Source organism: Spermophilus citellus (assembly GCF_964194105.1).
Source record: "Spermophilus citellus genome assembly, chromosome: 18".
NCBI lineage: Eukaryota > Metazoa > Chordata > Mammalia > Rodentia > Sciuridae > Spermophilus > Spermophilus citellus.
In genome coordinates, this window is record NC_138200.1 from 18,722,569 (window position 1) to 18,736,370 (window position 13,802).

A 13,802-nucleotide genomic window follows, 5' to 3' on the forward strand; every position below is an offset into this window, starting at 1 on the left:
ATATTTGCATATAAATAATATCTTGAGGATGGGACCCAAGTCTAAATATGAAATTTGATTATGCATACAGTCTAAAGGTAATTTTCAGATTTTGGAGCATTTCAGATTAGGGATACTTAACCTGCACTAATACTCATTTATTAGAAAGCATTTTTCTGTTAAAAAACAAAACAAAACAAAACAAGGGGCTGGGGATGTGGCTCAAGCGGTAGCGCGCTCGCCTGGCATGCGTGCGGCATGGGTTCGATCCTCAGCACTACTTACAAAGATGTTGTGTCCGCCGAAAACTAAAAAATAAATATTAAAAATTCTCTCTCTCTCTTTAAAAAAAAAAAAAAAAAAAAAAAAAGTTCCAGGAATGCTTAACCATGAGCCACATCCCCAGCCCTTTTTATTTTAAGATAGGGTTGTGCTAGTTGCTTAGGGCTGAGATTATAGATATGTACAACCACAAGTGTCTCTTTTTATTTTCAAGGGGTCCTGGTTCCTTTTAATGAGAAATGGTATTTAGAAACCAGGAGCCAGTCTACATATTCTCTGCTCTGGTGGCATTGCTTCCAGGCTTTCTATGAACAAAGCCAGGAAATAACTGTTTAAAAAAATGAGTTGAGACTCATACCTTTAATTCACATTCAACACCACAGAGTTCTTTCTCACCTTTTTCCTTTCCATTATTTGTATCTCCCTTCTCCACAGTAAAAACAGTTTCCCAACAACAATATTACTCATTTGCCCTATCCTATAATATAAATAAAATTGCTTAAGAATTAACAATAGCAATAACACTACCAATTATAGACCTAAGTTAAGATGTCATTCCATTTGTTCTTTTTTTTTTTTTTTAAAGAGAGAGGAGGGGGGGAGAGAGAGGGAGGGAGGGAGGGGGAGAGAGAGAGAGAATTTATTTATTTATTTTAGTTTTTTTTCGGCGGACACAACATCTCTGTTTGTACGTGGTGCTGAGGATCGAACCCAGGCAGCACGTATGCCAGGCGAGCGCGCTACCGCTTGAGCCACATCCCCAGCCCCATTCCATTTGTTCTTGAAATACATCCTAATGACTGTTAAGTTATTCAAATAAATTTTCTTCCCTCTGTGTGGTTATGTCATCAATTTGCTATATAGTTAGCATCTGTCATTTCTGTTTATATCCAGTTTTATTTTATTTTTTGGGGTACCGGGGATTGAACTCAGGGGCACTTGACCACTTAGTCACATCTCCAGCCCTATTTTGTATTTTATTTAGACAGGGCCTCACTGAGTTGCTTAGTACCTTGCTGTTGCTGAGGCTAGCTCTGAACTCAAAATCCTCCTGCCTCAGCCTCCAGAGGTGCTTGGGATTATAGGCATGTGCCATCATGGCCCAGCTTTATAACCAATTTTAGAGTTTGTTTTTTCCCTCAATCTTTTTTGTGAATAAGTAAAACATTTACGTACACAAAAAGTCTATTTAAAAAAGTATAATCATAGGAAGAAATTAAGTTAATTTTAACAAAACTCGGGAATGAGTTTTAAGAAAAACATGAAACTATATTTATGATTCTCTATGAATCTCTGTAAATAATTTCAGTGGAACTAAAAAGATAAATGGCTAAAACTTGAGATTTGAATTTTTTTTTTCTTTTTTCATTACTAGGGATTGAACTCAGGGGGACTCAACCACTGAGCCACATCCCCAACCCTATTTTGTACTTTATTTAGAGACAGGTCTCAAAGTTATTTATTTTATTTTTTAAAATATTTAATTTTTTAGTTGTAGACAGACACAATATCTTCATTTATTTATTTATTTATTTTTTAATATTTATTTTTTAGTTCTCGGCGGACACAACATCTTTGTTGGTATGTGATGCTGAGGATCGAACCAAGGCCGCACGCATGCGAGGCGAACGCGCTACCGCTTGAGCCACATCCCCAGCCCAATATCTTTATTTTTATGTAATGCTGAGGATCGAACCCACGAGCTAGCACGAGCTAGGCGAGCGCTCTATCACTGAGCCCTCAAAGTTATTTTTTTTTTTATGTTGCTGGAAATTTGGGGGAAATCAAACCTATGGCTTCATACATGACAGGCAATTGAGTCATTCTTTACTGTGGGAATTTCTTTTTTTTTTTTTTAAGAGAGAGTGATAGAGGGAGAGGGAGGGAGGGGGGGAGAGAGAGAGAGAGAGAGAGAGAGAGAGAGAGAGAGAATTTTTCAATATTTATTTTTTAGTTATCGGCGGACACAACATCGTTGTTTGTATGTGGTGCTGAGGATCGAACCCGGGCCGCACGCATGCCAGGCGAGCGCGCTACCGTTTGAGCCACATCCCCAGCCCCAACTGTGGGAATTTCAACAAAGACAAACTTAAAAATTATTTGCAGCCCTTTTAATTTTTTATGTTGAGACAGGGTCTTGCTGAGTTGCTGAAGCTGGCCTCAAACTGGCGTCCTGAGCCACTCTGGGATCACAGGTGGTGTGTACCAAAGTGTCGAGAGGCTTTTAATAATTAAAAGCAGGGGGGCTGGGGATATAGCTCTGTTGTTAGAGTGCTTGCCTCGCATGTACAAGGCCCTGGGTTCAATCCTCAGCACCAAAAAAACAAAAACAAAAAAACAAAAAAACCAAAAAACCCCAACCCATGCCAGGCTTCCTGTATATTCTCACTGCAGTTGCCCCTTATTCCCGGCAGAGCCTCACACATGCTAGGCAAGTGCTCTTCCATTGAGGTAGACCCCCATTCCCTCTCATTAGTTTTATGTTTCAAAAACATTGTTACAAGAGAGCACTAAGCCCTCAAATATACCATGTGTGGGCATCTCTCACAGGTAGCTTTTAAAAGATATCCATAGTTAATATCCCCTTTTGGAAGATTCAATCCATTTGAAAAAAATGTTCATCTTAAATGGATGTATGTATCTTATATGAATTTAAAATAAACTTTAAAGGAATCTGCTAATTGGATATATCCAGTTTTACAATGGGATTATTCTGAAAATTGACCTCCATGAAACCATTGATCATTGAAAAGACTGACTTTAAAAAATAATCACCATGTGTTTAACATCATGGAACAAAGTTGCAAAAGAAACATCAAAACATTTTTAAAAGTTTGTGGTTAAGTTTTTTTATACCTTTGTGGTAAAGAAAAGGAAATTATGGGGGAAAAGAAAAGCATCACGTACCAACACCAACAGCACCAAACTGCTGCCCGACTAATGAACTTGGACTGAACTGACTGTATGTTGGCATCCTGCCAAAAGGTCCATAGGAACCCACTGACTGGAATGAAGAAGTAGATGAACCTAGTGAGGACTGAAAGAAAATCATGGGTTATTTTCCTAAGCAACATGAATATAACGGAGAGAAATTCAGTTTTTTAAAACTTTCAAGTATTAAATTATAACTACTAGTATAAAAGCAATTACCATGACTTTTTAATTTAGTATTACAACAGCTGAACAACATAATATTTGTAAATTATGTACCAATTATACTCAATGGGAATTACAAACACTTTTTTCTAAAAAAAAATCATCCTGTGATTTAAGAGTTTTATAGCAGATTTAGGAAAGAATAAATGAAAAGTGAGTAAGTAAAGTAACTTTGTTTAAGGAAAAATTGCATTCAGTAATACTGGATGTCAGTCTGTACTGAAAGAAGTGATATCTCATTTGTGATTTTCCTTTTATTTTCAACCATTTGAGGACTACTATTAAATTCATAGGAATGACATGCAGAAACCAACATATCCCACACAAAACATTTTTATAGGCAATTATATTAAGTTGAGGAAGATTTTTTTATATAAATCTTAACTTACCAAATCTACAATATATTTAATACACATATATTTTATTAATTTATTATAAAATATTCCATAATGTAAATATGAATGTACTGAAGGCTCCTGGATATAAGGTCATTTTTTAAATTTCTAGTTGTAGATGGACATAATACTTTTATTTATGTATTTTATTTATTTATTTATTTATTTATTTATTTATTTATTTAAAGAGAGAGTGAGAGAGGGGAGAGAGAGAGAGAGAGAGAGAGAGAGAGAGAGAGACAGAGAGAGAGAATTTTTAATATTTATTTTTTAGTTCTCGGCGGACACAACATCTTTGTTGGTATGTGGTGCTGAGGATTGAACCCGGGCCGCACGCACGAGCCACACCCCCAGCCCCTTATGTATTTATTTTTATGTGGTGCTGAGGATCGAACCCAGTGCCTCACACATACTAGGCGAGCACTCTACCACTGAGCCACAACCCCAGCCCAATATATAAGGTCATTTATGGGAAGATCTTTATCTTGTGTTCATTATTAATATCAACTGTATGCTAGGTACTCAATAAGTACTGCTGAATGAATAAAATGAACAAGTTGAAGATTCTGATGGCTGGAAGAAGTTATTCAACACCATTTTGATTTGTGCTCTCTTCATTTTTCTCCCTCTCTAAAACTGATTAACTCGAATAACTGGTTGCTACAGAATTATCAAAGATATATGTAGGGTTGGGGTTGTAGCTTGACTTGCAAGTCCTGGGTTCTAGCCTCAGCACATAAAAATAAATAAATAAAGATAATGTATCCATGTACAACTAAAAAAATATTTAAAAAAAGACATATATAAGGGGCTGGGGCTGTAGCTCAGTGGTAGAGCACTTGCCTAGCATGTGTGAGGCACTGGTTTGATCCTCACCAACACATATAAAATAAATTAATAAACAAGATATTTTATGTCAGTCTACAACTAAAAAAAAAATTTTTAAAAAGATATATATAAGGGACAATAAATAAAATAACACCAGTCTTTAATGTGGGCAGCTATTTTGCAACACTTTTGCAAAACCTTGTAGGGAAAGGGAGCTTGCTATATGAAGATGACTTGTTTTCTATTTAAGACTTACAAGCAAAAAAAGAAAATTTCTGGTTCATCATTCTGTATTCTTTATTCACTTTTTCCATTTATCTCTTTTGTCACATAAGCTGATTGTTAACTAACTATTCACGGAACACTAAATAAATGCCTGTTTAATAAAGAAATTTGACCAAGGCTCAGCAGGAGTGCACTAGCCTAGCATGTGCAAGGCCCTGGGATTCTCAGAACCACATAAAAATAAGTAAACAAAATAAAGGTATTGTGTCCAACTAAAAAATAAATATTAAAAAAAAAAAAGAATGTGTAGTGGAGGTGAAGCATCTCCCATCTATCTGGTGACTTCTTGAAGTACAGAATTCACCAATTTATCCTTATGTACTCAAAGAGTTATGGTGGAATAGAACTTAATGAAAATAACCTTTTATTTTTAAAAGGAATTTAGAAAATACTTAATTTAGAATTATATAGAATTGTTTTCCTTAGGAACCAGAACTTTTTATTTGTATTTAAAGCACTGTTTATTCTTTCTAACAATTCTTACTCTTGCATATGAACAACTGCTAGACAAGAAAGGCAGGAAGAAAAAAGTGTCTGTGTCTTGGCTGGACAGGGAGGGTATCACATGGGAAGAGAAGACAGGAGGATTGCCAAGTTCTATACTCTATCAAAAAGTCGGGGGTGTGGGGAGGTGTGGGTGTGTAGCTCAGTGGTAGTGCCCTTGCATTAATCCCTAGTAAAAAGCACACCACACACAGGAAAGAATGTATCTTTTCTTTCTCCAGCTAAAAAATTTACATTTTTTTGGAGATTACATCACACTTCTTGCCCTAAGAAGAAAACTTTAAAAGGGAGGGATAGATAAGACTGGAGAATTTTTCACAGTTTATGCTACAAGAACACATTTTATTCAAGGGAAAAACAGTGAATAAATAAACAGTAAATAAAGAAAAAGGTCCTTTTCCCTCTTCATTTAAATATCATATTCAATTTTATATTTTCTGTAGAAGAGTTTATTAGATATTATCCTTTAATAGCTGGAAGTAAAAAAAAAAAAAAAAAAAAAAAAAAAACCAAACAACTGAACAAGTATATTTTATTAAAAAAAAAAATTTTTTTTAGTTGCAGTTGGAAATAATATCTTTATTTTATTTATTGTTATGTGGTGCTGAGGATCGAACCCAGCCCCTAGCACATGCTAGGCGAGTGCTCTACCGCTGAGCCACAACCCCAGCCCCTGAACAAGTATATTTTAAGTGACAAAAACTTAAGCAAGAAGAAAATGAATTCAGAAGGAAAATCATGGGAGAGTCACAACTTTTAATCAGCTATGCTCTCATATAAATGTATTTTTACATAAAAATAAGTAAACAAAATAAAGGTATTTGTGTCCAACTAAAAAATAAATATTAAATATTCTTTTGTTATGGCCAAAATTCAGAAAGCTTTTATGTTTCCAATGAACATGTAAACATATACTGTAATGGATAGCTTTAATTAATAATTTATAATTGTTTACATATTGTATGCTTCTATTTTTAATAAAATATGCAAATTTCCAGTTTCTTTTTCTGAGAATATTAGAGTTGTTTTTTATTTTGGAAATTGAAGAACTTGTCTATGTTAAAAAATCCTTTTATGTTTATGCTATCTTATTATATACCATTGCACATCATACAATATATATTGTGACTTGGCATTTTCCTCCCATTAAACCTAATAATTTTTACTTAAGAGTAGCTATCATCACCCTAGTTTGTAATATAAACCATTATCTGAATAGTGTAGTGTTATAGAGCCCTGGATTCTGGAGCCAAATTGCCTGGGTCTATTCAAATTATTCTCTCAACTTCCTTACTTGTAAAAGTAAGAAAAATTATGGATCAAACTCAGAGGGTACATGAGGACTGATTTTATGTACAGTGCTTGTGCTTTGAATAGAGTATCTTCTAGAGTTAGCTTTCAATAAATGTTAATCATTGTAACACTAGTCTTGTTTAAATTAAAAAAAAATATTTTATAGATTCTGCAGCTATTTCTTATTTAGTCCAATTTACAATCCAAATAGAAAAATCTAGGTAAGAACATTATCTAGGTAATTTTAGGTATTCAGGCAACTTTGAAATGGTAAATTACACATTCAACTAGCAGAGGCAAATCAAGGGTTATATTATGCATGTGTGCAAAGTTTACCTGTATTCCAAGACAATTTATTATCAGTTACCTGAACGATAGCTGGGTCCTGAGGCAAAGAACATTGTGGTTTTGGTGGCTCACAAACGGTGAGATCTTTAATATCACTTCCACGGAATATAATATATTCAAAGACTTCATCTCGAGGTGGTATAGGACGATCTGTTGGTCTGTCTTCTGTACCAAAGGATCGAACTGTTGAGAAAATAAAGATATGAGATGTGCTTCTAGTCATCATATTCACACATTCAGGTAGGGCCTCTTAGTACTGTTCCAAGTATCAAGCTGCAGTTTTGAAGTATCATGTCAGAAGGTATTCATTGATTTGTAGATACCATTTTTTTTAAAGAAGACAACAGTGGGTTTTGCTTAAGCTAAATGTACTTGATTTAAAAGATTATCAGAATTATGAGGTTGTGTTCTTCCTATGTTTATATTTACCTATATTTCTGGTGACTATGGAAAGGTATTTAAATGTCCTTCCTTGCACTGCTGATTTAATGTCCCCATTCAGCAAAATAATTATTTTCAAACTTCTGTCTTACTTCTTGGTTAGGGAGGGGGTGGCAACAAAGATTTTTCCAGCCTACAAAGTCCTGTTTTTTTTTTTTTTAAGGTAACAATTACTTGGTTAGCAAAAAGTTCTCTAGAAGCTAGAATGAGCAACTGTCAGTTATTCAGCCTCATGGGACAGCCTGAAACTCCAGAGTTACCTAAAATATCTACTGCATTATTAAGACATATTATTTTAAGCACTATTCAAAGGTAAACTGTGGACCACCTGCAACAGGGTAAACTGGCTGTAAATAAAGATTTTGACAAAATTAGACATTCTGGGGACAGAGTCCAGAAAAACGCATATTAAACCAACCCCCTGAGTCTCTAATGATTATTTAATTTTCAGATTCACTGCCTTTAAGAATTCTGAAAAATGTATCCAAGCCAGGTGCAGTGGCACATGCCTGTAATCCCAGCAACTCGGGAGGGCTGAGGCAGGAGCATTACTAGTTCCAGATCAGCCTTGGCAACTTAGTGAGACCCTGTCACAAAATAAAAAAACAAAAAGAACTGGATGTAGCTCAGTGGTAGAGCAGTTATCTATTACACGGAAGGCCCTGGGTTTAATCCCCAGTATTGCTCCCCTTCCCAAATTATTCAAATACAGACTGAATTAGTCCAATCTGGAAGACCAAGCCCAGAATCCACATGTAGCATACTCCCTGTCTACTCTAAGTCCGGAGAAATCTTCACTACTATTCCCTAACTTAGTAGAAGGGGACTGGGATGTAGGTGTCATAAGTGAAAAGGTGTCGAATGCCCCAGTAGAGCTCCCCTTCTCCTAATGGCCAAACAATCTTTAAGCAGTCAGGAGGAAGTGACAAGGAGGCTGAAGAAAAGAAAAGTGGGCTAATTCTGGAGCAGAATTAGCCTCATTCTGGAGCAGAGAGAAAAATCAATGGCTCTTGTACAAAAATCAGAGAGAAGTTCTATTAGGTCTTCTAAGGCCTAATCAAACCATTCAAACTATATCCAAGTAAATTCAGAATGAATTAGAAAAGAATCTGTATTCCATATTCAGGCAAGCAGCTTATATTGGAATGTGTAGGAAAAAAAAGTATAAAGAGTATGGAATCGAGAAAATTTTTACAGAAGAGATAGATGAAAAGAAGCGGAGAAAAGAGAAGTAAAAGAAGCAATGAATAAGGAGGGAAGAAAAAAACAATAACAGAAATAAAACATGGTCTTCAAAGATACATGAAAAATATTCAGGACTAATATTTATAGTAGCAAAGTAACAGCACAATATATGCATCAAGAACAAGTAACAGGTTGGGCCTGGTGGTGCACACCTGAATCCTGGCTGCTTAGGTAGCTGAGGAAAGAGGATCACAAGTTCAAGGTCAGTCTAGGCAACTTATTAAAAGACTGTCTCAAAATAAAAAGGATTGGGGATATACCTCTGGCTTAATCCCCAGTATTGGGGAAAATAAAACAAAACAAAACAAACAAGTCAATGCAGTAATATCAAGTCACTAAAAGAATAATTTGGAGAACAAGCAAAAATATAAAGAAAAAGTAAAAGGTAGTATAGTAATAAAAACAAGAGGTGATAGTTATGAAGATCCAAGAAATAACCAATGACCTAGTGACAACAGAATAAGAGAAAATATTAAAAACATACGATATGGGGCTGAGAATGAAGCTCAGCAGTGGAGCACATATATGCTCAAGGCTCAGGGTTCAATCACCAGCACCCTGCACCATCCCCTCCAAAATATAGGAAATGGATAATAAACTCATTCATGCATGTAATTGTACATGATGATTTATTATGGCTCTAGAACAGAATGTAAATTTAGTAGTTACAGAAAGGGCTACAAAGTGTGACAAGATAATAATGCTATCACATAGCATTTTAACAAAAACTGGGAAATTAAAACACAAAAACCACAAGTCTATAAAGATACTTTATCATATTAAATAGGAAGTCACTTGATTTAAAAGAAATTTTTTTTGATAGGGGGCTGGGGATGTAGCTCAGTGGTAGAGCACATGCTCAGCATGCTGAAGGCCCTAGGTTTGCTCTCCAGCATATCCCTCCCCACAAAAGCTAATAAATGGATTTGAAATTAAGGGTGTATTTCCCAAAACATCTTTGAAGAAAACCTTCCCAAGGCAGGCCCAGAAACTAGAATTTCTCTCCCCTCAAATAGGTCAGAGAGGGGCTGGGGTTGTGGCTCAGTGGTAGAGCACTCGCATACCACATGTGAGATGATGGGTTTGATCCTTAGTACCACTTAAAAATAAATAAAATAAAGGTATTGTGCCCAACTACAACTAAAAATAAAATGAACAAATGAATGAATGAATGAATAAATAAATAGGTCCCTAACCTTCCCCTGCCTTTAATCCTTTTGACCTACCCTTGTCTGAGACCTACCTCATTCCAGGGGGGTCCTGCCCTGAACACTGCTGCACTGAGAGGCTAAGCAGATTGTTGGAACCACAGACCTTCCTTGTTTTTCCCATCCAACCTACTGGCATCAGACAATACTCTTTTTGTTTAATCTCATTTTATACAGCTGCCCATGCTTTAATCATGCCTATGCAATGAAGTCTCCATAAAACACCCCAAAGGACAAGGCTATAGAGCTTCCAGGTAGCTGAACACATGTAGGTTTTCCTAGAGGATGGTGTATCCAGAGGGCATGAAAAGCTCCATGTCCCTTTTCCCATACTTTACCTATACATCTCTTTATCTGTCTTCTTTGTAACATCTGATATAATAAACCAATAGATGAGTTCTGTGGGCCACTCAAGCAAATTATCAAACCCAAGGAAGGAGTGGAAACCCCAATTTACAACTGGACAGAAGAAACAAAGGTAAAACCTGGGGTTTGGGACTAAGCCCTTAACCTGTGAGTGCTATTTCCACAGAATTAAATAGTAGATAGTGTCAGAATTAAATTAAATCCAGCTTGTGTCTGCTTTTACAGAGCTGCTTGCTTGCTGGAAGGAAGAAATCCCTAGGTTGTTAGGGTCATGAAAGCCTTTTGTTGATTGTGGTGTAAAAGCACAGGAAAAATAGAGCATGTGTTACTCCAAAAGACCTGGTAAATCCAAAATCTACAGTAGGCTGGTAACATTCCTTCTTGCTCACAGGAGGTCAGTCTTTGTTCTATTAAAGTTCTCCTCCACCTTTTAAGGTACAGGAGATTGAGCCCAGGGGTACTTAACCACTGAACAACATCTCTAGCCATTTTTATATTTTATTTAGAGACAGAGGCTTGGTAGGTTGCTTAGGGCCTTGCTTAGTTGCTGAGGCTGGATCCTCCTGCCTCAGCCTTCTGAGCAACTGAGATTCTAGGTGTGGGACACAGCACCAGCTTGTTCTATTACAGCCTTTAAGGGTTTAGTGAAGGCCCATCAACATTTTATTTTGGGTAATCTAGTTACTCAAAACCTACAAATTTAAACACTAATCTTATCCAAAAAATATCTTCTCAGAAATATGGAGAATGCTTGATCTGTCTTCTTTGTAACATCTGTTATAAGGCACTGTGGACCACTGACACATAAAATTAAATATCATACAACTCTACCAAGTATGAAGTTATCTTTCTCCTCTGAAAATCATACTGCATTCTATCATTCTAGCTATACTTCCTCCTTCTAAAATTTAAAGATGCTCAGGAGAAAGATGTATTTAAATCATCTTTGCAACTCCCACAGAATCTAACACAGTGCCCTACATATAGCAGACATCTGAATATTTCTTGAATAAATCCTAAAGTGGAAAGGTATTAAGTAAGCTATTTCCAAAAGTATTGAACAGTGTTTAATACAAAGGGAATTAGATTAAATTATACAATAAACCTACTTAGGATAAAATAAAAGAATGTGTTTTGAGCAAACTTCAGAAATAACAACTGCTTACATAGATGGTGCTGGCTGTTTAGGAGGAAGCCAGGCTATGCAGGGTGTTAGCGGGGTTGGAAACTTGTTTGCTATATGTTTCAATTCTCTTTGCCACCCAATGAATCAAGAGGGGGATGCTTCAGACGGGACTGTCATTGACCCCGGCTATACAAACATTAAAGAAAATTTATGTCTATGAAAAAATTGAATAATGAAGATGATTCAAACCAGAAAAAAATACCTATTGCAGCATGTCCAGAGAACATTAATCAATGTACAAGAATTAGGAGATGAAAAAATTCAGATCATCACACAAATGCTTGAATTAGTGGAAAATTGAGAAAGACAAATGGAGTTACATTTACAGTATCTCCAAGATCATGCTGAAAGTGAATGAGCCTCAGCAGAAGCAAAAATGGATTCTAGCCAGCCAGAAAGAGCTTCAAGAAGATCCCATAGGTAGAGAACCAGTTAAAGTCATGATTTATGTTACAGACAAATGGGATCAAGACTGTGATGATCAGTCATCTAAAGAAAGAAAATCCAAGTCAGCCAAGAAAAAGAAATGCTCTAAGGTCATGCAGGAAAGATAAGCCTCACCTACTGAATTTGTACTAGATCCCAATGACCTATACATCATTTATGTAACCACGTTTCTTCGGGGGAAATGAGAGAACTTATAAAACAAAGAGGAAATGGTATTGCCCAAAGTGCAGGGGGAGCTAATGAGAAAACAACAGACTAAAGTACTGAAAAGACACAAAAGGAGAGAAGATTGAGGTAGTGACAATCAATTCATATTTTCAAGAGTTTATATGTCTTTTATACAATTCATTTACTTTTAGAAAATATTTCAAGGTAAATTCAGAAGACTAAGGAATAATGTTTAATCATTAGTATCAATGGTGTATTAAAAGTTGTACTTAGGGAAAAAACCTGGATGCCAACAGAATGTGGGGAAAACTGTTAGTATTGTATAAAATTGTCTATATTTTCATTTAAAAAATCAACTGCAAAAGCATCAAGTCAGGAAAAAGGTTACAGTTGGTATTTCTCTTCTGACATTTACACAGAAGTCCAGCTCTTGTTCTACTTCCAGTACTATACACTATTTCTTGTGGAAACCATCTGAAATATAGCAGATTTGGAATAAAACTATAAAAATTAAACTTTAATATTTTTTAATTATTTAAATATTAAAAGAGCAATCATCTCTTCTACAGTGCAGACCCTTTGTACAGGTCCTGAAAATAAAGTGGTTGTGAACATATATAATATTATGTATTATCATATATATATAATACATAATATACAATATTATATATAATATGTAGATTTTATAAAATATGTTATATATACATTTATTTACTTACTTGATTGAATGAACCCAGGGGCTCACATATGCTAGGCAATGCTCTACTGATAAGCTACAACCCTACTCAATGGATTTTCTATTCAGGACCAGAGCTACATAAAAGGTTCCACAGGCCTGCTCTTTGAATCGCACCACAGTCTGCTTCTATAAAAACCCTTTTCCCCACAATCATAGGTTTAAGATCTTGCTCAACTAATGAGATTCTCTCACTTGCAATTTCACTCGCTTCCTCTTTCAGGTTAAGCAAGTATTCTTTATCCAAAATGCTTGGGACCAGATGTGTTTTAGATTTTGAAAAGTGGTGTCCTGGGGATGGAACCTGAGTATAAATAAAAAAAATTCATAAATGTTTCAAATATACCTTATACACATCGCCTAAAAGTGAATTTATATAGCACTGTTGGTATTGTATAAAATTGTCTATATTTTGACTCCAACCTATCACTGGACTTCAGGTGTAAATATTTTCAAATTAGGGGTGCTCAAGCTATATACTGAGATTTACTCAGATATTTATATACACACACACACACACACACACACACACACATATATTTATTTTTTAGTTGTAGGTGGATACAATAACTTTTTTTTATGTAGTGCCGAGAATAGAACCCTGTGTCTCATGCATGCTAAGTAAGCACTCTACCTCTGAGCCACAACCTCAGCCCTTCTTTTTTTTAATTTTTAAATATATATATTTTTTGGGCTGGGGATGTGGCTCAAGCAGTAGCGCGCCCATCTGGCATGCGTACGGCCTGGGTTCGATCCTCAGCACCACATACAAAGATGTTGTGTCTGCCGAAAACTGGGAAATAAAATGTTAAAAATTCTCTCTCTCTCTCTAAAAAAAAAAAAAAAAAAAAAAAAAAAAAAAATAATATATATATATATTTTTTTTAGCTGTAGATGGACATAATATCTTAATTTTGTTTGTTTATGTTTGTGTG

At 35.5% G+C, this 13,802-nt stretch overlaps 1 protein-coding gene across 7 annotated transcripts in view; it reads right to left on the reverse strand.

Annotated features, from left to right (window-relative positions):
- LSM14A (LSM14A mRNA processing body assembly factor) overlaps window positions 1-13,802 on the reverse strand; it is a 69,530-nt gene that overhangs the window by 36,284 nt on the left and 19,444 nt on the right. For all 7 annotated transcript variants that reach the window (XR_014019656.1, XM_081274353.1, XM_081274352.1 and 4 more), the window contains exons 2-3: window positions 7,090-7,253; window positions 3,169-3,298 (exon numbers count right to left, since the gene is read on the reverse strand). Coding sequence is in view for 6 of the 7 variants with exons in the window: in XM_081274353.1 (XP_081130479.1) it covers window positions 3,169-3,298; window positions 7,090-7,253 (294 nt within the window). In the remaining variant the exon portion in view is untranslated. The remainder of the gene's footprint in view (window positions 1-3,168; window positions 3,299-7,089; window positions 7,254-13,802) is intronic.